Raw genomic sequence first — 24312 nt, 5'->3', positions numbered from 1 at the left:
CTTTTTGTTAGGTTAGATCCATTTTCTGCAACATCTACTTACCATACATACTGCAATGAAACAGGCAGGGAGCAGGTCTCGAACCCTCGACTTTCTAGCCCGAGGTCCGGCGCGCTATCGACTGCAAAAGCATGCTCGTGCGGCAGAGTCGATTTCCGCGCTTATAAACCCAGGGTCGTTACAATACCATATAATCTCCAACACCAATTCTAAAAGTATGCTCTTTATGTAGAGCAAATAGACTATTAAAAAACATGGACTATTCCATGTCCCCATTTGATGTAGAATTTTTCCAACTTTACGCATCAACCTTGACAGTTGTCATTAGGTACAACTTCAGGGGAAGGGTGCAGTAGGACTGTTTTCCAACTCTAGTCCTCGAGTACCCCCAACAGCACACATTTTGGTTGTTGCCCCTGACAAACTCACCTGATTCAACTCATTGAGGGCTTGATGATAAATTGACAAGTTGAATTAGGTATCCAGGGTCACATCAAAAATGTGTACTGTTGGGGGTACTCCGTGACTGCCGGAAGTAGGATAACGGTTATCAGTCTTAAATTCCACAGACAGGATGTTGTTTTCGATTTCTTACGGGTAAAAACAAAATCCGGAATAACAATTTTGCCTATATTTACGAAATTATGCACGTATCGTTGTTTTCATAAAACGTAGTGAATAGCCTATTAAAAAAATGATTCGTGTCACCTTTATTCATACAGGTAAGACAGTTAATAACGTTCTTATTTACAATGACGAACTACATTTCAAAATGTAACCATATTACTATTTCAAAATGTATTAGAAATCGGACAAAATATAAGTAGGTTACGGTCTGTTTTTTCACCACTATTCCAAAATAAATTGAAATTGTTCAAATTGAAAGGACTTATTATAACAAGCCAAGGAAGAGTCCTTCATTTATTTTTGACGCAAGATATCCTCTCACATCAAATGGAAACAATTGTTGTAAGCTACACTGTTATCATCCCGTGTGGAGAGAGAAAAAAAACAAAAATAATAGCACAGTAGACTAGAATAGAATAGAATGGATGGAATAGAATGGTGAAAGGAAGCGTTGAGAATAAAGAAGTCCTTATGACGCACAGATGTATTCCGGTGGCATTCTGTACCATTCCTCCATGCCGAAGGTTTTATTTTTCCAGAGACAATCCGGTAAATGCTAAGCGACTTGTTTGTATTGATGAATATTTGACAGATGCCTTAATTAGAAGTGTTTGTAGCTAATGACACTGAGAATTGTTGTGAAGATAAAGTAGTGATGGCATGAAGTAATGTTCCTTTGGAAAACTAAAGTTCCTCTAAGTCTAACAATACAATAAATCATTGTGCTGCCATCAGAACGTGCTCAAGGTTCTCCACTATGACCATTTTGGTGGTCAGTAGCTTTACAGGTTGTTACAATAAGAGATTACAGGTTTGATGTTACATGTTTTCATTATACTTCTCTGGTACTCTTCTCTGCAGTGTGTGTTTAGCGTGGAGTGCAAGATGGAAAATCGACCATCATACAGGCAGACAGTGGCTGGAAAGGGCAAGACCCCCCCCCCCCCGCCCAATCACAACGATTTACTTTTACATGGAAGAAGGACTTCAGAATCCAATATTTATAATCCACACTGTCATCAAATCTCTCTGTACTTCTGTGTATTTGTATGTCTATGAGCATCATCATTCGTTATCTATTATGCAGGCTCAACCAGCCACCACAAGTCATCTGTAGCAGCCAAGCAGCCACACAAGAAGCGAGTGTTCTCAACATGTGCGGCCTTAGATGGTGAAATGTTGAAGAGGCTCATCCAAAAAGGTATGTGAAGTATGGTATACTGACTACTATCGTCATAGGGGCAAACTGTTCCGGAAAAGTTACAACTCTCAACGGCCACTTTAATTATGTGTGTGCTAGAGGAGGCTGATGGGAGGAGCTATAGGAGAACATACTCATTGTAATGGCTGCAATGGAATAAATAGAAGAGTCGAACATGTTTGATGTGTTTGAAACCATTCTACCCATTCCGTCCAGTCATTACCACGTGCCCATCCTCCCCAATTAAGGTGCCACCAATCTCCTGTGGTGTGTGCATCCACCCCTCCCTCCATCTCTCCCCCATCTCATCTCTCTCTCTTTCTCTCAGATGAGCAGCGGAGGATCCAGGAGCAGCGAAACTCTAGAAAAGGTTGGCTGAGGGCATGGGGTGCCCTGCAGGACTGGATGCATCAGCTGTTCAGGATCATTGTGGCCTTCACAGAAGACCCCATGTTTGACAAGTTCATCCTGTTTGTGGTGGTGCTCAACACAGGGACCCTGGTGGCCCAGACATTTGAAAGTGTGACTGTGAGAGGAGGTGTGAGAAACAGGGAAAATACATTGACTTTTTAAAATCTACTTTTAGTAAGTTCTCTATTCTCCTGCATAAAGAGCTCATGCATGGGTTGAAGTGTGTTAATGACATCTGTTTTGTTTCCCAATGCCAGGGTGGTTCTTCTCAGCTTTGGATTCCGCTTTTCTGGCAATCTATTTAATGGAATGTGTGCTGAAATTGCTTGTCTGGGGTCGACTCTACTTCAAAAACCCCTGGAATGACCTGGGTAGGTAGCTGTTTGCATTGGCTTGGGATCAGTTTCCTACTGTTTCATCTAATTTCTATTTTTCCCCTCTGTTCTCTGCCTGTCTCAGACTTTTTCATCATTACGATGAGCCTCATTGACTTCCTGCTGCCACTCATTGAGTCTACAGGGAACTTCAGTGGAGGTCAGGCATCCACAATCTTCCGCATCCTCAAGCTCTTCAAAGGGGTCCGGGCCATCCGAGCGTTCCGGGTCTTGCGTACCATCCGGTAGGATGCATGAGTGTTTTTCAGCATTAACTCATTATTCAGACCGACCACCCCTCTGTTTGATTTCCTTTGATAGCACTTCAATGGATGAACTCTGACACCCCAAGTACATAACCTATATTAATACATCAACATCTAATATCTTTCATCATGGTTCAGTAACATGTCATCCTTTCCTTGACAGCTTTCTCCAAAATCTCCAGTCCATCGTGTCCACCTGTCTCCAGTCTCTCCAGTCAATGGGGGCCATCATCATCCTCATGTTCACATTCCTCTTCATGTTTGCTGTCATTTTCCGAGAGATGTTCAACGAGTCTGACCCGCATCGCTTTGGCAACATGTTTCGGACAATTTTCACTCTGTTCCAGCTACTCACGCTGGATGACTGGGCTTTCATCTACTCTACCAGCCGAGACAACGGTGAGGGAGGGAACACTACAGTGTGTGTGTCATGCATGGTCTAGAAGTTGGGCATCATCAATCATCACATGATGTAACTATTTGTGGTCAAGACTTTCTATAAATAACTTTCTATAAATGACAGGTGCACCTCATATTATCATCTTCCTTGTCCTGTACATTGTGGTGGAATACTTCACTTTCCTCAAGTGAGTAGGTTTGAAAATGTTGCAACAAAGACACTCCAATGCATGTCTGATACTCCTACTATGTTCTTCAAGAGCAAACACCCTTTTAATTGTACATTGTAATTTTCTCTGCATAGTCTATTCATTGCTGTCCTCGTCGACAACTTCCAGATGACAATCAAGAGACGGATGGCGTCAAAGATCCAAAAGGTATTCCGACCATGACAAACAACAAGGCAAAAAAGACAGATACTGGAGTAGATTTTGCTGAACATACCACTGCATTCTGTTCTACTTTAGTTCCAGGATATATATGAGAGTGAGATGCAGTCAATGAAGAAGTTAGGTTGGTTGGTCGGTCGGTCGGTCCTACATTTTTCAAAAGGCTACCACATGTACTTGTGGGTGAGGCAAAATACAAACAATAAGCAGCAGAAAGACAGGACTGAACCAGTCTCCTCTCCTCCTGTCTGTAGAGCCCCAGCCCATTGAACCACAGACCGATGAGGAGTTCTATGAAGAGGCCCTGAAATTGACCTATAGTGAAAATAAGTATGGAAAGAGGTAAGAAAGTATGTCGAACACAAACAGGAGAAAAGCCAGCTGTCAATTTGGTTCACAATGCAAACAGAAAAGCCTGTTTTGCCAAGCCATTTTACAAACTAGTCTATGTGCTGTAGTCGCAATCTAACAAGAGCCCCAACATGACTGGTCCATAGGGAGATAGAGCTGATCACCAGCTACCTCAGACTGCTGGCATCCATAGATCAGAACCAGCAGACGTTCCGCTCCCAGGGCTGTGTTCTGGAGCGCCTCATTGACACCTTCTTTGAGGTGAGAGCATTTCTCTCTGTAGACATTCTCTCTGTAGACAGAAACTTCTGGAGTGGAGTACAACATAGCTCCATTTTACTTACAGTTGAAGTCGGAAGTTTACATACACTTAGGTTGGAGTCATTAAAACTCGTTTTTCAACAGTCAACTAGTGTATGTAAACGTCTGACCCATTGGAATTGTATCACAATTGGCGTCAAAGATGTACAATTAAAAGGGTGTTTGCTCTTGAAGAACATAGTAGGAGTATCAGACATGCATTGGAGTGTCTTTGTTGCAACATTTTCAAACCTACTCACTTGAGGAAAGTGAAGTATTCCACCACAATGTAAAGGAGCTGTTACATGTTTGTCCTTTGCCGGTTTAATAAGTGGAGATCCCAAAACATTGAAGACCTAAATGACTTACAGTTGAAGTCGGAAGTTTACATACACTTAGGTTGGAGTCATTAAAACGAATTTTTCAACCACTCCACAAATTTCTTGTTAACAAACTATAGTTTTGGGAAGTCGTTGCATGACACAAGTAATTTTTCCAACAATTGTTTACAGACAGATTATTTCACTTATAATTCACTGTATCACAATTCCAGTGGGTCAGAAGTTTACATACACTAAGTTGACTGTGCCTTTAAACAGCTTGGAAAATTCCAGAAAATTATGTCATGGCTTTAGAAGCTTCTGATAGGCTAATTGACATAATTTGAGTCAATTGGAGGTGTACCTGTGGATGTATTTCAAGGCCTACCTTCCAACTCAGTGCCTCTTTGCTTGACATCATGGGAAAATCAAAAGAAATCAGCCAAGACCTCAGAAAAAAAATTGTAGACCACAAGTCTGGTTCATCCTTGGGAGCAATTTCCAAACGCCTGAAGGTACCACGTTCATCTGTACAAACAATAGTACACAAGTATAAACACCATGGGACCACGCAGCCGTCATACCGCTCAGGAAGGAGACGCGTTCTGTCTCCTAGAGATGAATGTACTTTGGTGCGAAAAGTGCAAATCAATCCCAGAACAACAGCAAAGGACCTTGTGAAGATGCTGGAGGAAACAGGTACAAAAGTCTCTATATCCACAGTAAAACGAGTCCAATATCGACATAACCTGAAAGGCCGCTCAGCAAGGAAGAAGCCACTGCTCCAAAACCGCCATAAAAAAGTCAGACTATGGTTTGCAACTGCACATGGGGACAAAGATCACACTTTTTTGGAGAAATGCCCTCTGGTCTGATGAAACAAATATAGAACTGTTTGGCCATAATGACCATTGTTATGTGTGGAAGAAAAAGGGGGAGGCTTGCAAGCCGAAGAACACCATCCCAACCGTGAAGCATGGGGGTGGCAGCATCATGTTGTGGGGGTGCTTTGCTGCGGGAGGGACTGGTGCACTTCACAAAATAGATGGCATAATGAGGTTGGAAAATTATGCGGATATATTGAAGCAACATCTAAAGACATCAGTCAGGAAGTTAAAGCTTGGTCGCAAATGGGTTTTCCAAATGGACAATGACCCCAAGCATACTTCCAAAGTTGTGGCAAAATGGCAACAAAGTCAAGGTATTGGAGTGGCCACCACTAAGCTCTGACCTCAATCCTATAGAAACTGTGTGGGCAGAATTGAAAAAGCGTGTGCGAGCAAGGAGGCCTACAAACCTGACTCAGTTACACCAATTCTGTCAGGAGGAATGGGCCAAAATTCACCCAACTTATTGTGGGAAGCTTGTGGAAGGCTACCCTAAACATTTGACCCAAGTTCAACAATTTAAAGGCAATGCTACCAAATACTAATTGAGTGTATGTAAACTTCTGACCCACTGGGAATGTGATGAAAGAAATAAAAGCTGAAATCATTCTCTCTACTATTATTCTGACATTTCACATTCTTAAAATAAAGTGGTGATCCTAACTGACCTAAGACAGGGAATTTTTACTAGGATTAAATGACAGGAATTGTGAAAAACTGAGTTTAAATGTATTTGGCTAAGGTGTATGTAAACTTCCGACTTCAACTGTACATATAAATTGATGTCTGCTGCCTAAGGCTGCGTGTACACAGGCAGCCCAATTCTGATCTTTTTACCAGGAAATTGGTCTCTTGACCAATCAGGTCAGCTCTTTTGCAACTAATTGGGCTGCCCGTGTAACTGCAGCCATAGATACCTGGAAATGTGTAAACAGCCAAAGAATAAGGCTTCTGATTCAGCTCCTAAACCATTGTATTGATGTCCTTTTCAGGCAACAGAGGAGGACAGTCAGGGGAATGACCACGAATAGGGAAATAACAAGGGTCAAACTTAGTAAAGAAACCCTTATTTCTTTCTCCAGATCAGTGATGGCAACTCAGATTTGATCCTTTGAGAACTCATTAAAGTCATGAAACCCAGTAAAAGTGTCCTAGTTTATTAGATATGTGTAAATCCATCTCGAGGCTTTTATATAAAGCTCATGTTTGTTAGATTTATAACCTTTCAGTGTTCCCAATTTTTTTTAAATCACCCATTCCCCCACTCTAAACCACTTACAAACCCATACACTGTTCAGATAATACAATTGAGAAAACAAGTCAATGTTGAATTTGCACTTAAATATGAAGGGAAATAACTAAATATTAGCGACAACACAAAAAAGTATGAATCATTCGTTACAAATTCCTAATACACACAAATGTACAGCAAATAGTAATTAAATTAAATGACACACACAGTGCCAAACATGTTCATTTACATTCAAGTTTAAAAAAAGGACAGAACTGTACATGTATCCACATTTACATTCTTGTAACAGTTCGACATGGCTTATTTTCTGTACTGAGCATCCCGCACATTACATTTGACATACAGAAATGCTTCACCACTTTAAAAATCATTTATAAAACAGGATAGTGTATATACAATTACAAGCACAGTTAGATCTGTAGTTCTCATTGTGTGTTGGATCAATGAAACTGGACGTGTAGTCAAAATCCAGGATTACATCCAAAACAATAACGGAGTGATTTTCACTAACATGAGCACATATTCTGACTAGTCCAAGAGTGCCTTCAACAGTGTGCCAGGAAGTTGAAGAAACCGAGGGTTTCAGTCCTCAATCTGAAATTAGGACCATTCAAAGACAGAACAATGAGATGAAACATGGGTAATAAACAGTTCTTGTTCATTTTTAAATCTTCAACAAAAAGGGTCAGATGACAATTAGGGGAAAGAAAAAATAAATCTATTGAAGCTCCCTCTGAGGAGATCTGTGGTGCTCTCCATCCTGATTGCTTCAGGAAAGTCTGTGGTAAGAGGGAGAGTGAGAACCAGACAGGGTTCTACCACTTGCCCCTCTTGCTCCAGTCCTTGGGGGTGAAGTGAAGGCATTTGGGGTCGATGGGCAGATGACGCTTCTGCATTGCTCTCTCATGCCCCTCCACTATGTCCTCTGAAAGAGTCAGAATATACTGGCCCTGAGAAACCATAGGGAGAGAAGAGGTTCAAATATGCTGATCAAGATTGTTCCCTTAACAGCTAAAAGTACAGTGCTGAAGTGCTGTCCCCTGCACTCTACACTCACCTTATAGTAGTTTATTAGGTTTAGGTACTGAAGTGTAGATATGACATCCTCTTTCTTCACACTGGTGATCTCGCTGATCTCACTGGAAATATACAAGACAATGTGATATTAGGTTACAGAAGCAACTTGAGCTATAAAAGAAAACAAACAGGACAGAGTCATACTTGATTGTGATCTGAGGCCTCTCCCCGTTGTCAGGCTTGAGGTCCATGAGTATCTCCAGGATCGTCTGGGACCAGTAGGAACGGTAGGAGAGCAGCCCCAGGTCAGACAGAGGCTTCTCTGGTGTGCCCGTCTTCCCCTCTACCTTAGACAGCTCATAACCTGAAGACCAACAGAAATAAGACCCTTAGTTACAGCATACCGAATGGCCACATTTCAACACTCCGACAGATCATTTTGACACTGAGGTAGAAGTACAATGGTTGTACACATTTACACCAAGATCCAATATTTAAAAAGTCAGTTATGTCACTTACTGAACTCAATGAGCAATTTGCCGTAGCCTCTCCTCTGGTAGGGAGGTAAGGTGAGGATACAAGCCACGTTGTAATCTTCTGTCGACTCTTTCTCCTGTGCACAGAAAGCATGGGTAAGTCAGCTGCAAAAAGTTTATGTATTTTCAACATGTCTATAGAATTATTTCATAGGATTATTGCTGATATTCGTGAGCAGTGGATATTTACCTGCTAATACCAGGATATAAGGGAGTTCAGTGTACCTTGGAGAAGTAGCCCACTATGTGGAAGCCCTTGGAGTCGTACTCTGTCATGACGTAGAAGAGGAAGGGGTCTGTGTCATAGTACAGCGTCTTGTGGTCCAGGAAACACTTGGCCAGTAAACACAGGTTCTGAGAGTATGTCTGGCAAACATGGGAGAAACGAGTTGTGAAGCGAGAATCTCAATGAATCTCAGAATAACCATGCAGCTGGGAGGATCATGGACTTTACTCACTTTGTTTTTTCTGCCGTCTATTTCAAAAAAGGAGATGGTGCCCTTGCGGTAGATCTCATTGCCAGGGGGATGCCGAAGATTACACTTGGTCTAGATGAGAGAGCAGGAGAATAATATGGGATCACATGCATAAACATGGTGGATCTGTATCCAAGCCCCTAGTGGACATATACACGGAGTATACCAAACATTAGGAACACATTTCTAATGTTGAGCTGTGCCCCCTTTTGCCCTCAGAACAGCCTCAATTTGTCAGGGGATGGACTCTACAAGGTGTCAAGTGGATGCTGGCCCATGTTGACACCAATTGCTTTCCACAGTTGTGCCAAGTTGGCTGGAGGACCATTCTTGATACACACAGGAAACTATTGAGCGTGAAAACCCCACCAGCGTTGCAGTTCTTGACACAAACCGGTGCGCCTGGGGCCTACTACCATACCTCGTTCAATAGCACTTAACATTTTTTTTGTCTTGCCCATTCACACTCTGGAAGGCACACATACACAATCCATGTCTTAATAGTGTCAATGCTTAAAAATCCATCTTTAACCTGTCTCCTCCCCTTCATCTACACTGATTGAAGTAGATTTAACAAGTGACATCAATAAGTGATTATACCTTTCACCTGGATTCACCTGGTCAGTCTATGTCATGGAAAGAACATTCATGTTTTGTATACTCAGTGTAGCTATATCCCTTAGCTCAGCCTAGCTAGTTGGTTGACCCCTGGTCTTCTGTAGCTCAAACAATACCATGACTGCACATCAACCCTGTCTCTTGTGATGGTATTACACACATTACATTGAGATATTCTTATGTAGCATCTCACCAGATGCCTCTGCAGACACTTAAGGCTCTTGAGGTACTTGAGGCAGAACTCGCAGAGGTAGAGAATAGGCAATGTGGTCAGTTCCTGTGGGTAGGGGGAGAAGTACCAGGGCTTCAGCCTGTGGCGGCCCAGTTCAATGCAGTCAATGTTCTTCATACGCGTGACAATGTCGTCATGGCTACGGTCCGACACCAGACTGCCGGTCATGCGAGGGGCAGAGGGGATGCCATCGGAGCTGTCCTGCGAGTCCTGATACAAAATAGTAGGAAAGGGAAGAGAACAATAGTATTCCATATCTGATGCATTGTGTTAGAACCTTGATTAAACATAGGCAGTTTTTACAGCTAAACAAAACCAGACACTGAGAAATAGCTCTCTCATGAAATAAAGGTCTGATCGAAGGCCATAACCTTTAAAATAATTCCAGAAACAAAGACACACAGGCAATGAGAAGGAAATGAGACGGACCTCTCCTGGCGGCAGATAGACATTGGCACATCGAGGGCTGTTGTTATACTGGAAAACCTTAATTATCTAGCAGAAAAACAAGCAGATTAGAAGGATTTTGGAAACGGATTTAAGAGGGGCGGAAAATTATTCACGTTTATACTAATTATACCAATACAGGACAACTCAATGGTTAAAGGTCAACATGGAGATTTCTTTATAAATTATATTGACCTGTTCTTTCGTTCCTTGTTAATTTGGGGAGGGATATCTTAACATTAAACGGAAAGGCAATAAATCACAATAGTTGATCATTCCTGAGTTCATACAAATAATTATGTAAAACCCAATTTTGCTTCCTCACACGATCACTACAATGCTGCAAGTAAAATTGTTGAAAATGTGCTTGTCCTGATGCTAGCACAGGCTTCTGAAACAGATTACTGTCTAACTGAAACCATATAACCATGAAAGATAGACATATAGGTCAAGGACAGTAAGAGTCAACACTAGTCCAGTATCCCGGCTCAGACTTGTCAATGTAGTAAGGGCCCTAGCCCTAACTGGATATTATTGTGCTTTATCCTGTGTGAAAATCTGATTTATTTTTTATGCGTTTCAGCTAAAAAAGGAAGCTAAACATAAGAATTCATTGTTGATGCCAGTATAATGCTAAAGTGTGTTAATCTATAAATGTGAATGATGGGAGAAGAGATGGTCTACAGTTGAAACAAGAGCAACTAATGAGTCGATTAGAGAAACAAATGGTCATCATCCCTTAAGTGTTCCATACCTCATCGGTTCCCCCACAGTTGGGGGGCTGCTTCCTCTTCCTGCCTGGTTGATTGGGCATGGGGCGACGGGCAGTACCATTCTGGGAAGATTTGAAAAGAGGGGATAAGAAGTCAAAACACAGACACACAGTAATAGTGGGAGGCTAGAGATTGATCATTACAGAAGGGCAAAGTTATAAAATGTTGGTGTACCGTGGTGAGTGAGGTAAGCTGCTCGTGATCATCGTGGGCATTAGATTTGAGGTTGAAAGTGTTGGTGTCCCTCACAGCAGGGTAAACTGACACCTGGGAGGCTTCAGCCAAACCTGGCAAGGATGGCATGGGGGTTGCCGGGGACACCTGTGTTGCCAGGGACACAGACTCTGCTTTCCTCTTCTGTATGAGAGGCGAAACATGGAATGAGTTTTTTTCATGTCTGCCCAAGACATTGAATTAATCTCTTAAGATTATGTTGATGGAATTTCAAATGCCAACCACACCACAAGCATAACCAAGGTGTTATAGCCATCTTTTACATTACCAGTCATATTCTAGGGCCGGAGGGAAAAACCCAGCCAACAATATCATTTATCATATTATCCAGAGGTCACAAACCTTTGAGTCAAAATGCAAGCCGAGATCACCACTCAGATTTTTTTAAAGCCTATGCAACATTAACCAATTAAAAACAGTTCTGTAGCAATGATGTTAGTGCAGTAGGCTATAGGCCCAATTCCTTTACCACCGCATATTGGCTATGCTTCATTTGCCCTACCAATGCTCTTCCCAGACCATTTTGAAATTACATTTAAACACTGGTAATAGATAGCTTAGTCTCACAAGTAACACAACAAGTTGAGTGAGCATAATAAATAGCTTTTTTTTTTTTTACTGGACTGATGGCCTGCATCTGATGTTCAGTCTGACGGGAGAGAGGGAGGAGGGGTGAGGCTGCCTTACCTGACTCACCTTCCCTCCTCTCTCCCTCCCTCTGCTGAGAAAAGGGACATGGTCTTCCAGCTGATGGCGATACTCAAGTCACACTGCATTATTTCTGCCTCATGCACCAATTAATGTTGTTACTCCTACGACCAGAAAAAGTGAAATATTCAACAACAAAAAAAGAAAAAAAAGAAAGACAAGCCGCTAATAATAACGCAAGCTTATCGGAACACTTTACTGTACTCATTCATTGCAGATGCAGTGCTGGTTGTAGCGTGAGTGGAAGTAGGGAGAATACGCATTATGGCTTATAAAAGTGTTGACAGTGCTGAACAACAACTTACTCAAAAACAGCAGCTCTTTGCTGTATTCGTCTCTCTTGTCAAGGTTTTAAAAGTTTTGAAATCTCACAGTATCAACTTTGCTGTGCGTTCGAGGCTTCTTTTTAGACTATGGCTCGAGTAAACTGTGCAGACATGATCTGAGTTCTGTTTGGCCAGCGGTAGGCCTATAGGTACACTTGATTTTCTCTCTGGACCTACCCGGTAGGTTCTACCTCCGCTAGGGCTGCTGAATCAAGTGCACCTAGTGCAATCAGTGTGGGAAAAAATAAAAATAATAGGAACGCAAGGCCTGATTGTAGTTTTTTTTACAGAATGTTTGGTGATCGACTAGGAATGTGTTGGAGATCAGTCTGAGCACTGATCTACTCGCAATATGTTTTTCCTTGATTTTAGAAGTATACATCTGTAAGTTCAAAAATAGCTGGAGTGAGTCTAAATTTGGTTGTTGTTACTATTCAAATTTAGCTATGAACCCATTCTGACTTTGTGGACAAAACAGTAGTTAATCATGGATCTGTGTAGAATGGGTAAGTTGAAGCTGTACCGGTGTGGGCAGGGTTTTGCCTCTGGAAGGTGCTGTGGCAGTCTGAAGGTTGAGATCAAGACTCTTCCTCTGATTTTGAACAGAAAGGAAGAGAGGAAGGGGATTAACTGACAGTCACACAAAACTCCACAAGCATTGAGTTGTGTTTTTCACCTAAACTAATCATGTTTTCCATTAAATACTGTAATAGAAGCATAATCAGTCAAGACAGCATATATTCAAGCAGTTGAAAATAAACATGTGGTTTGCACATGCCTGAGAATTACTTTATAAGCCAGTGTATAAATAAAAATAAAAATGAATGACCATATAAAGGTCAACAACCATTATCGGAGTACAAATATGTAGTTACATTTTTTTTAGGCTAAAATGCATGTATATATCATAAAACAGAAGAAATACATCCCCTGGTGCTTCATTTTGCCACTTCTGTCTCCTCACAGAGCCAAGACCAGAAATCTTGAATGAAGCCACTTGACGTTTCATTTTATAAGATCTTTGAAATAATTTATGAAGCACCAATTGTGGCATTTTCATTTAACAAAAGTCTATAAATAATTTCAAACTGTCTAATTTCAATAAATTATCATAGCTTCAAAAGACTATATACCAAATGATGGTATTCACAAAATAGGTTGTACTTTATTGTACAGGTTTAAACAAGATGGCTGTCCAAAATCTCAGTATTAAGCACAACTGCAAAAAAACTAAAAACATCTAGGTTACAATGACAATGTTAGTTGTCAGTATCAGGGTACAATTCCCAGGACTGGGCTTAAGACACTACTGCCAAACCTGAACTTGTTGTTGCAGCACTTGAAAGTCTGGTATAGAAGTCTTGGTGGGTAGAGACTTCTGCTGGGCTTGCGGCTGGGGGGGCCGGCTGGGGGGATGTTGGGGGCCAGTTCCGGCCGCTCTTACCACTTCTCTCTCTGGGGAGCTGGGCCGTGAACCCGGAAGCCCGTTCTTAGTAGGTGTTTTAGCCTCTTTCTTAGGGAACTGTAGCTTCTTCATGTCAAGCCTTTCCGGAGTAACCCACTCATCCAGACGCTTGTTGACTTTAAACACAAGCAGAGACACAAACACGTATACATCTAGTCAAATGTTTTCCACATTTAGACATACTGGTACATGTGCTTCTACTGTGAAGATCACCGATGGCAATGTCAGAACATTACAATCACATTCACTCTGAATTACATGAAGCATAGGCTACTCACAGTCAATATAGTGGACATAGTAGAGTTTCCTCCCAGGGATCTCTTTCACACTGAGAATTTCAGCCAGGGCTGCAAAGAAAAACATCACACGACATGACAGATATCGATACCTATCCAAGCAATGAGCATCTTCGCTGTCCCAATTTATACATTAGGTAGGAAACTAGCTAGATAGCCAAGTACGCCATCTAGTTAACGTTGGCAACGTTAAATTGTAAATACGAACAGCGCACACATGTGAATATAACGTTAGCTAGCTAACTGTAACTTCAGCATTCACACACTATCAAAATACGTAGTTAGCTAACTAGCTAGCGTTCACACACAAGTAGAAAGCATTTTTAAATCCCCGTAAAACAACCAGCGCATTTGTTTCCAATCTGCCACTAGCCGTAGCTAGCCGCTTGTGTTTTCAAACATTCAGCCATGACAGTTGTTTTATTATGCAGCTAGCGTAGCGCTAGCTACACTACTAGCGGTAGCCAAGAGACAACACTCACGCCACTCGTCTTCGTTTTCCTGATTTTTTCGGAGAACAGGGAGCCGACAGCCCTCGATAACATCGACCTGTCGAAAGAAAATATATTGAAAATGTATATTAATGAAAGTCGAGGGCACACATCTACATATAAACGTTGTAATTGTATAACAATTTGGGATTATCGAGTACCCACCGACAAATCCGCCATTTTGGTCATCTGTGAACATAGAAGCGCGCAAGGAGTTATGGGGGAATGGACATAGATAGAGGACTCATCTTTGTATCTGTGCCATTATAGAGATATATGTTAATGGCGTCTTTTTGTAGGCTCTACTTCAGTCATGGTTCTTTAGATAAAACCTATGTAGAAATTAATGGCGTTTTTGTAGTTTTATGTTATAAATGACGACAATAAGGTCTGTGTTGAACACAGGCGTAGGAGACGTTTTGTTCTATGAGATAATCTTCATCAACTAACGTCACTTTTTTAGAATTTTGAAACAGTATGTAATAAAAAAAACACATGAACCACATACATGCATCATAATTCATAAAGGTCATGTTAACTTTTTATTTATATGTTATTTATTTAACCTTTATTTAACTAGGCAAGTCAGTTAAGAACAAATTCTTATTTACAACAAAGGCCTACCAAAAGGCCTCCTGCGGGGACAGGGGCTGGGATTAAAAATTAAAAATAAATAAAATGTAAATATAGGACAAAACACATATCATGGCAAGAGAGACAACACAACACTACATAAAGAGAGACCTAAGACAACAACACAGCATGGTAACAACATAACAACAACATGGTACTAACATTTTTGGGCACAGACAACAGCACAAAGGGCAAGAAGGTAGAGACAACAATACATCACGCAAAGTAGCCACGACTGTCAGTAAGAGTGTCCATGATTGAGTCTTTGAATAAAGAGATTGAGATAAAACTGTCCAGTTTGAGTGTTTGTTGCAGCTTGTTCCAGTCGCTAGCTGCAGTGAACTGAAAAGAGGAGAGACCCAGGGATGTGTGTGCGCTTTGGGGACCTTTAACAGAATGTGACTGGCAGAGCAGGTGTTGTATGTGGAGGATGAGGGCTGCAGTAGATATCTCAGATAGGGGGGAGTGAGGCCTAAGAGGGTTTTATAAATAAGCATCCAACCAGTGGGTCTTACAACAGGTATACAGAGATGACCAGTTTACAGAGGAGTACAGAGGGCAGTGATGTGTCCTATAAGGAGCATTGGTGGCAAATCTGATGGCCGAATGGTAAAGAACATCTAGCCGTTCGAGAGAACCCTTACCTGCCCTTACCTTACCTATACAAATTATGTCTCTGTAATCTAGCATGGGTAGGGTGGTAATCTGAATCAGGGTTAGTTTGGCACCTGGGCTGAAAGAGGAGTGATTACGATAGAGGAAATCAAGTCTAGATATGTGCTGAGAGAAGGACAGTGTACTTTCTAGCCATACTCCCAAGTACTTGTATGAGGTAACTACCTCAAGCTCTAAACCCTCAGAGGTAGTAATCACACCTGTGGGGAGAGAGGCATTCTTCTTACCAAACCACATGACCTTTGTTTTGGAGGTGTTCAGAACAAGGTTAAGGATAGAGAAAGCTTTTTGGACACTAAAAAAGCTTTGTTGTAGAGCATTTAACACAATATCCTGGGAGGGGCCAGATGAGTATAAGACTGTATCATCTGCATATAAATGGATGAGAGAGCTTCCTACTGCCTGAGCTATATTGTTGATGTAAATTGAGAAGAGGGTGGGGCCTAGGATTGAGCCTTGGGGTACTCCATCTGTGAAAAGCGGTGGCTGAGACAGCAGATTTTCTGACTTTATACACTGCACTCTTTGAGAGAGGTAGTTAGCAAACCAGGCCAAAGACCCCTCAGAGACACCAATACTCCTTAGCCGGCCGACAAGAATGGAATGGTCTACCATATCAAAAGCTTTGGCCAAGTCAATAAAAATAGCAGCACAATATTGCTTAGAATCAAGGGCAATGGTGACATCATTGAGGACCTTTAAGGTTGCAATAACACATCCATAACCTGAGCGGAAACCAGATTGCATACCAGAGAGAATACTATAGACATCAAGAAAGCCAGTCAGTTGATTATTGACAAGTTTTTCCAACACTTTTGATAAACAGGGCAAAATAGAAATAGGATCAGCTTGATCTCCCCCTTTAAATAAAGTACGAACCGTGGCTGCCTTCCAAGCAATGGGAACCTCCCCAGAAAGCAGAGACAGGTTAAAAAGGTCGGAGGTAGGCTTGGCGATGATAAGGGCAGCAACCTTAAAGAAGAAAGGGTCTAAACCATCTGACCCAGATGTTTTTTGGGTGTCAAGTTTAAGGAGCTCCTTTAGCACCTCGGACTCAGTGACTGTCTGCAGGGAGAAACTTTGTAGCGGGGTAGGGGAAAAAGAGGGAGAAGCAGTGGGGATAGCCGCATTAGAAGGGGTGGGAGATGAGGAAATGTTGGACGGACAAGGAGGCATGGCTGAGTCAAATGACTTAATGAAGTGGTGATTAAAGAGCTCAGCCATGTGCTTCATGTCAGTAATAACAACATCATTAACATTAAGGGACATGGGAAGCTGTGAGGAGGAGGGTTTATTCTCCAGGTCTTTAACCGTTCTTCAGATCTTCTTGGGGTTTAGACCCACAGAGAGAGAACTGCTCCTTAAAGTAACTAACTTTGGCCTTCCAGATAGCCTGAGTGCACTTATTTCTTATTTGCCTGAACGAGAGCCCGTCAGCCTAAGTATGCGTGTGCCAAGCCTTTCGCCAAATGCAATTCTTGAGGTGGAGTAACTCTGCAAGATCACGGTCGAACCAGGGGCTGAACCTATTTTAATCTTCATTTTCTTTATGGGGGCATTTTTGTTAACAATACTTCACTTTTTACTACACATATAAGGGAATTTGTCCCAATACTTTTAGTCCCCTAAAATGGGGGGAACTATGTACAAAAAGTGCTTTCATTTCTAAACGGTTCACCAGATTTGAATGAAAATACCCTCAATTTAAAGCTGACAGTCTGCACTTTAACCTCAAAGTCCTTGTATCATTTCAAATCCAAAGTGTGGGAGTACAGAGCCAAAACCACAACAAAACATACTTTGGAGCTCAATGTACGACTAATAAAAATTGAAACTAATAAAGCTGAATTATTCAGTCCTAAATACAAATTCTGCAGCTGTTGGTCTTCTTCCAAAGTGTTCTTCTACTACAGTCTATATGAAATGCACTACAGAAGACTATAGCTGCCATATACTTTAGTTTCTCTTAGGTCTTTAGGCAGTATGCACTGTAGCAGGAGACCTATGTGGTTTCCTGTGAGATAAGCCTAAAACAGCCTTTGTGACTGACTGTGAATGTAGGTCTGCCTCATAGCCATGGAAAGTAGGGGTGCTGAGGGTGCTGCAGCAACCCCCTGAAAAATCGGAATAATAACAACAACAAAACCGATATAGCCATCTGCAGTGCGGGATAAAAGTTTCCCCCGTCGGCCACAAAAAAAATCTGACTTCTATGGCCTGCCTCCATCCTTCCATTAGGCTTTATGCCTTGGTGATAAATGTGCACCTTTTACATCTTATTATTTTTAACAACCACAACAACAGAGCAAATAATAAGCAATTTTTTTTGCTTGCCATTCATTTAATATTATCTATGTAGCCTATTGAATACATTTCAATACAAGAACACACAAACATTTAAAAATGCAATTGACTTTTATAAAGTCAGAAAAACATATTGTATGGTCGAGTAATAACAATACAATTCTGAGTTGTGGAAATGGTAGCCTATGCAGAACGTGTTCAACTAACCACTTTCCCATTGAAAGTCTTGGTCACTCTGACAACCTGTTCTAATACTGCATGTCCATGTAACATAAAACCTTGAAGAGATTCATTCTGAGATACAGATATTCATGGATGTTTAGATGGCTTCATGACCACCAGTCAGCTTGAAGAAGAGCTCCTGGTTCAACACCTCGGCCTGCTCTTTGGTGCGTGTGGCCATGAAGATGTAGCCCCCAATGTACTCGTGCACAATCTTGCAGGTTGCAGTCACACAGCTAAAGGCAATGTTCACATTGCCATTGAACTCAATGGCCATCTGGAATAAAGAAAAGAGGTTTCGATTCCACTTATAGGTCTTCTTCAGATAAACATTTAAGTCATAATTAGTTGGTACATATTTGATACAACACAGTAGACAGACCTAGTAAGATATAGATGAAGACACATTAGACAGACAGTCTTACCTGTTGAATATCCCAGTTGACATTCCACTGCCTCATGGTGTTGTATCTCCATGTCTTCACCACATCTCCTATGCTGAGGTCAATGCGGATGAGACGGTTGTTGGTGACCCCAAGGACTTCATCTTTACGGCATCCCTTAAACCTGTGATTATACAGGAAATGTGTAGAACTTGGGTCATTTTAAGTGAGAAAAGATTTAGTGCTATGCTGACAAGGCGGATAGATGGAAAATATTTGACAAAAGGACAAGTACTCACCTCACCACAAAATAGGACACCCCAAAGTCAGGTAGACCCTGCCAGATTTGAAGAAACCTGAGGAGGGCATCTGTTAGAGGGAGCTGGGCCACATTCTGATAGGCTTCCAGGATGCGCGGAGTTAGCTGACAGAACAGAGGAATGGTTAGAATCACTGGAGTCAAGTTTGAACGTTATGGTTGCTTCTATTATCATACATTCTGTAATATTATGCGAGTATCCCCCAGATCGTCATGACTCTTACCTGTTTGGCTTTGTACTTTTTGTGGTAGCGTGGGGATACAAGGCTGTATGTGTTGATGCTGTCATCAGTCTGAGCAGTATTGGCCCCAGGGTTGGTTCGCTGCATGGCCAAGAAGGACTGGATATTCTGCACCTCACTAGAGAAAGAGCTGTCTGCTAGTGTCTTCCCTTTGGAGGCTAAACGGCAAGCTGCCATCCACCTGCTGTATTGCAGCTCCTAGTGACAGGAGATTAATGGACATAAGATGGAAATATACCATAGCCGAGCATGACATAGCAGGACTTAGTACATTGATATGTAGCTGTTGAGTCTATTCCTTGGAAAAGGTTGCATAGGATGATATGAATAGCTTCTCATTCATGGGAAGAATTCTCTAAACCGAGTGAGCTGAGAGTTGAGTTCCTTACATTCTCACAGCGTAGGTAGACTTCGTTCATGCCCTCAGCCCCAGGGATCAGCAGTCTGATGCAGAACTTCTGACCAGCCACACTAACGTCTGGGGCCACCTCACAGCCTGGGGAGCACACCAGTGTCTTAAGTGGCCAGGTTAGACTCACTTGGCTTATTGAAGTCATCAGCGATTCATTATATCTAGAATAATATTGATTGACCCAGAAGTGAAATCTTGTGTCGAATGTCATTTCTGAAGCTCTATGTACTAGAATGGATGCTGTATGTACACATCTTTGCAGTGGTAACAGCTTGTGTGGTTGTGGTCGTATGTGAAAATGTGGGCTGAGTGTATGTGCATGTAGCTAGGTGTGCAGTTTCCCAACAGCGTATGTCAGTGCATTTTACCTTTGAGGTTCATCTGCTGAATGGGTTCCTTGAGGCTCTCCTCTTTACTCTTGTAGTAGGAGATGGATGTGTTGTTGAATGCGAACCAGAACTGCTTATAGCCCTTTAGTGTCAGTCTTTTTGGTCTAGGTCGGAGAAAGTGAGATAAAACCAAGTATTACTAAAACGATAACGTTTTTCTGCAACTTTGGAAAGGGTATGCAGTTGAATGTGTGTGAGTGTGCATGTCAATATAACTGTGGCTGCATCGGAGTGTGTGTTTGCTTGGGAGTGTGTGGGTGAGTATGTCTCATAAAAACTCCTCAAGACTATCCGAAAGCCTCATATATCTTGCGTGATCGATATCCAATCTAAAATCCAAGGCAGGAAAAGGTTGTCACCGGCAGAAAGATGGATCTGAAATCAGAGGGCATTCAGCCAGCCAGCAATGATGTACATTGTCAACCCATCTTACCTGAAGATTTTCAAGTAGTCCTGCAGCTCTGGTGCTACTGTCATTGTTTCCTGTGTAGAGATAAAATCACGTGTCTATTTTGTGTTTTCATGTGCAGTTGCAATTCAACTTCTTTCCTGCTGCCTTACAAATCAGCTATGGTCACAGCTACAGACCGTTACAGTATAGTGTTTTGCATGTCAGCAATCAAGTTTTCAAGATATATCACTTTAAAAATACTGAAATACAGCCGGTTGGTTGCATTTTGCATCATATGATGCAATATGATGCTAAATGCATCATACCGGCTAAATGCATCATACCGCTGTATTTCTGCATTTTGAAAGTTATATATCTTGAAAACTTGATCGTTGACATGCAAAACATTTTGGGACTATATCAACAATGGACTAATGAAACAAATACCAAAAGATAGTTTTTGAGTGGAATTTTCCTTTAACCCTAACCCTAACCGTAACCAAACCCTTAACCTTAACTCTAACCGTAACCTAATTTTAACCAATTCTGAGATGAAAAATTGGTTTGCAGGTCAGGAGTGTCCGTATAGCCTTTTCCGACTCAGAGGCACTAACCAGCATGTCCGCAGTGATGCTCTCCTCCGCTTCCATCTTCACCTCCAAACACTGAAGGGCAGAGTCAAGATCATCCATGGCAGGACATGATGTCATCGGCTGGGGCTCTGACAGAGACACCTTACCAATGTGGTACTGAGGATAGTGTACACACACAAAGCACATACACAAACGTATAACATTGTGAAAGAGAAGGTAAGCAATGTGTCACAGACAGGGAAAAACCTTTGGTGACATTTCAATCAGTCGTTGTTTACCTGAAGGGCAGCAAAGAGCATCATCTCTTCCTCTGTGCAGTCAACATCCTCCAGCAAGATGGCCCAGCGAGCCTGCTCATACAGCTGGGTCAGACGTACCGCATCATACTGGAGACGGAGACAAGGTAGATAAAGTGACAGATTCAAATTCAAATTCATGGCCACCATGAGGTAAACAAAGGAAATAATCGATAGCCCCTCAGAAAGTCTGGTGCAGGCCTACCTTGGGATCCAGGTCATGGAAGCAGTAGTATTTGAAGCGTAGTAGCAGCCTGTCATGCTCCTGCACTCCCTGTTGGAGCAGAGAACGAGACGAATCCAGCCATCTAAAGAAAATAAGAAAACACAGATTTAATTACACCCTCTATCGCACAGAGTAACCTACATAAACATATCTATGTATGCTGTGCCCACATAAACAAGACACGCACCTGCTGTGAACTTGTGCCTTGTCCATAAGGCTGGTGGGACGGGGCATCTTGGTGATAGTCTCAGGAGCAGGTGCAGGTAGGCTGACAGACAACATCTTATACACAGCCTCAGTCTGCAGTGAGTCAGCAAAGTGCATAGGCATGCCATTGGACAGGGTGTGAGCTGGACCTGTCGTTATTACACATGCAGTTAAGATATGTTACACAGTATTTGGTATGTGCTGTACAGTGAAAGATACTGTATGGAATGTTACACAGGCATTTAGAAATTTGAAGTGTACCTCCAATTCGACTGGACCTACCTGATGAGGTCCGAAGGCCTGTTAGATCGTATACTACTTCCTCTTCTGCCTCCTTGTCTTTTTTCTTTTTCTTCACCTCCATTGGCCGTAACAACGACAGCTCCTCTGGGTGACGCAGGTCTGAGGATGACCAGAGGGAAGCAGTGTAAGGGGATACGGATTAACATCTGCAACAATAAGAAGAATCTCTTACTTTATTTAGGTGGGAACTCTTCTTCATATATTTACTTACTCAGCAGATGACAGACCCCAATGACCGTTTGGAAGACTGGACGAGAGAAGCAGGCCTGAAGCCTCAGGGTTGTCCCATTGGGTAGGCCCAGTCTTAGAGGCTTGTGCTGGGGGGTGAGGCTCAGGCGAGCGTCGGCATGGATCTCATACTTCTCAAGGGTCCAAGATGGTCGGAGCAGCCACTGCTGCTTCTGCTCCCACCACAGGGCATGGTCTGACCAATCCTTCTTTATCTCTGGAGTGGACAGAGAGGTGTCTGGCAATGATGTATATAAACACATCTATGGTGCCTGGTGGTGATCATATTTGACTCTCAGCCAAATACAGTACAGTCTGTTGTTTTTATTTGCATAGATATTTTGAATGTTGTTTTGTCTGACTTACAGATGTTGTGGAGTATGAAGGAATAATAACTTAATACTCTACACCCCACGGTTGTATATGAAATAGATGTTCATATGCAATCTGAAGTGATAAACTGGGTGGTTCAAGACCTGAATGCTGATTGGCTGACAGCCGTGGTATATCAGACCATGTACTACGGGTATGACAAAACATTAATTTTTACTGCTCTAATTACGTTGGTAACCAGTTTATAATAGCAATAAGGCACCGCAGGGGTTTGGGATATATGGCCAATATAACACAGCTAAGAGCTGTGTCCAGGAACTTGCGTCATGCCTAAGAACAGCCCTTAGCTGTGGTATATTGGTCATATAACACACCCCCTCGGGCCTCGTTGCTTAAATATACTATTCTCTTTAATATACTACCAAGATGGATGGAAGTTGAAGTGTATATTGGTAGGGAACTCACGTGTCTTCTCAACAATTTTGAGAATGACGCCACCAATGTGCAGGTCTGAGGTCACGCTAACTTTGAGGGGTGGGGCCTCTGGGCCAAGCTCCTCCACTGTCACAGACAGATCCCAGGCAGCCATACTTACAGAGAGGGAAAATATAGCACTCATCAGCACAGTGAACAATTATCACTCAATTATCAGGTGTTAATTGTGATAGCTGATGTTACATCATAGAACTAACGATCAACTCCCATTTTTAAGGTGCTGTATTATAGTGGTAATAAATCCATCTGCATTAACACATTTAAGATAGAAACACCCATTATTAAAATACTTTTCAATTAAAGCTAAAATTATTGTTTTCTCATTGCAAGTGAAATACTGAACATTGATAGACAATGTATGGTTATTAGATCAGACAAAAAAGGGTGAGATCAGGTAATACAGTGAATAAAACTACAGGAAAAATCTTGTCTGCTCTGCACGTGACCCTCTTAGCAAACCCCCACATTAAAATATATTGAAATGAAGTACTAGCATAAACCTCATTATGTTGTAATTATAAGATAGGAAACCAAAACCGTATTACTTCCTGTAAATGAATGACCCCTTTCTCAATCATCTGTTCAATAACACCCATACTCCTATCCAATCTTTTCTATCTGTCCTTTCTTTACTTTTAGGCTATCATAGGCATAATATAATGTTACATCAGTAATTAACTATTCAGAGTCTGTTCCTCAACATCACCCTGTCTTAATTTCCTATAGCATATTTCTACTCTCTGCCCTGACAGGAAATTGTTGTTCCCTTACCTAGTTGTAGTCCCAAACTAATTTTATTCAGTCAAACAACAGGTGCCCTCTGCCTCTGCCTTTCTTTGCAGCTTGTGAAATCTGCCTGTTACTTCCTCCCGTCTCTCTCACAACGTCTTAGTTGCTGCGGTCTCATCCTGTGTGTGAGCAAATGTCAAGAGAGCAATAACTGTTCCGCTTTTGCATGCCATTTTTCTTTAAGGGGGAGTTTATCATCAGATATTGTTTCTGAGAAACATGTGAGACAATCGTTTTGCATAGGCTGTACAAATAAAATCAACTAGTAAACACATATTGGAATTGGGATAGTTAGAACAACTTGATTAGTTGCCATCTAAAATATGTATGCTACCATTTTTTATATCATGATGAGAACTTGGCTAGTTTGTGAACGGGTAGGTAGGGTGATTTTGAGACACTCCTGAGGGCTTGGTGAGTAATGCCCTCTAGTGGTTCATTAGAGGCAAATCATGAGATTACGATCAAAATAGATC

General features: G+C 41.8%; 3 protein-coding genes across 6 annotated transcripts; 1 reads left to right on the top strand and 2 right to left on the bottom strand.

The window, feature by feature from the left end:
- The first annotated feature begins 557 nt into the window (after positions 1-557).
- Positions 558-6665, top strand: LOC139552525 (cation channel sperm-associated protein 1-like). 3 transcript variants are annotated; one of them, XM_071364335.1, is made up of 13 exons: positions 558-722; positions 1489-1555; positions 1715-1828; positions 2157-2366; positions 2497-2610; positions 2759-2858; positions 3043-3278; positions 3403-3466; positions 3583-3655; positions 3746-3791; positions 3922-4009; positions 4165-4279; positions 6518-6665. In XM_071364335.1, exons 2-13 carry the CDS (start codon positions 1513-1515, stop codon positions 6554-6556), a joined length of 1242 nt encoding a protein of 413 aa, XP_071220436.1. In that variant the 5' UTR covers positions 558-722; positions 1489-1512; the 3' UTR covers positions 6557-6665. The 3 variants fall into 3 exon arrangements, with proteins under 3 accessions (XP_071220436.1, XP_071220435.1, XP_071220437.1); XM_071364334.1 differs by having other exon boundaries at positions 560-722; positions 2699-2858; XM_071364336.1 differs by lacking the exons at positions 3746-3791; positions 6518-6665 and having other exon boundaries at positions 560-722; positions 2699-2858.
- A 1-nt stretch (position 6666) lies between these two features.
- On the bottom strand, positions 6667-14639 carry LOC139552524 (histone acetyltransferase KAT5-like). Of its 2 annotated transcripts, none has more exons than XM_071364332.1 (15): positions 14562-14639; positions 14388-14454; positions 13888-13956; positions 13463-13725; positions 12668-12736; positions 11051-11233; positions 10858-10938; positions 10086-10151; positions 9618-9866; positions 8789-8878; positions 8556-8696; positions 8314-8407; positions 7999-8158; positions 7835-7916; positions 6667-7727 (listed from the first exon to the last, which is right to left on the bottom strand). In XM_071364332.1, exons 1-15 carry the CDS (start codon positions 14583-14585, stop codon positions 7593-7595), a joined length of 1773 nt encoding a protein of 590 aa, XP_071220433.1. In that variant the 5' UTR covers positions 14586-14639; the 3' UTR covers positions 6667-7592. The 2 variants fall into 2 exon arrangements, with proteins under 2 accessions (XP_071220433.1, XP_071220434.1); XM_071364333.1 differs by having other exon boundaries at positions 13589-13725.
- Positions 14640-18024: 3385 nt separating this feature from the next.
- On the bottom strand, positions 18025-23984 carry LOC139552522 (fermitin family homolog 3-like). Its single transcript, XM_071364329.1, has 15 exons — positions 23819-23984; positions 23018-23142; positions 22203-22436; positions 21971-22090; positions 21669-21837; positions 21461-21563; positions 21238-21345; positions 20981-21115; positions 20409-20458; positions 19955-20079; positions 19564-19670; positions 19157-19372; positions 18913-19037; positions 18656-18797; positions 18025-18507 (listed from the first exon to the last, which is right to left on the bottom strand). Exons 2-15 carry the CDS (start codon positions 23139-23141, stop codon positions 18328-18330), a joined length of 1938 nt encoding a protein of 645 aa, XP_071220430.1. The 5' UTR covers position 23142; positions 23819-23984; the 3' UTR covers positions 18025-18327.
- Between the last annotated feature and the right edge of the window lie 328 nt (positions 23985-24312).

The sequence above is a fragment of the Salvelinus alpinus genome, chromosome 24 (genome assembly GCF_045679555.1).
Source record: "Salvelinus alpinus chromosome 24, SLU_Salpinus.1, whole genome shotgun sequence".
In the NCBI taxonomy this organism is placed as follows: domain Eukaryota; kingdom Metazoa; phylum Chordata; class Actinopteri; order Salmoniformes; family Salmonidae; genus Salvelinus; species Salvelinus alpinus.
Note: the sequence above shows the minus strand (reverse complement) of the source record. Positions and strands in the feature narration are given on the sequence as shown.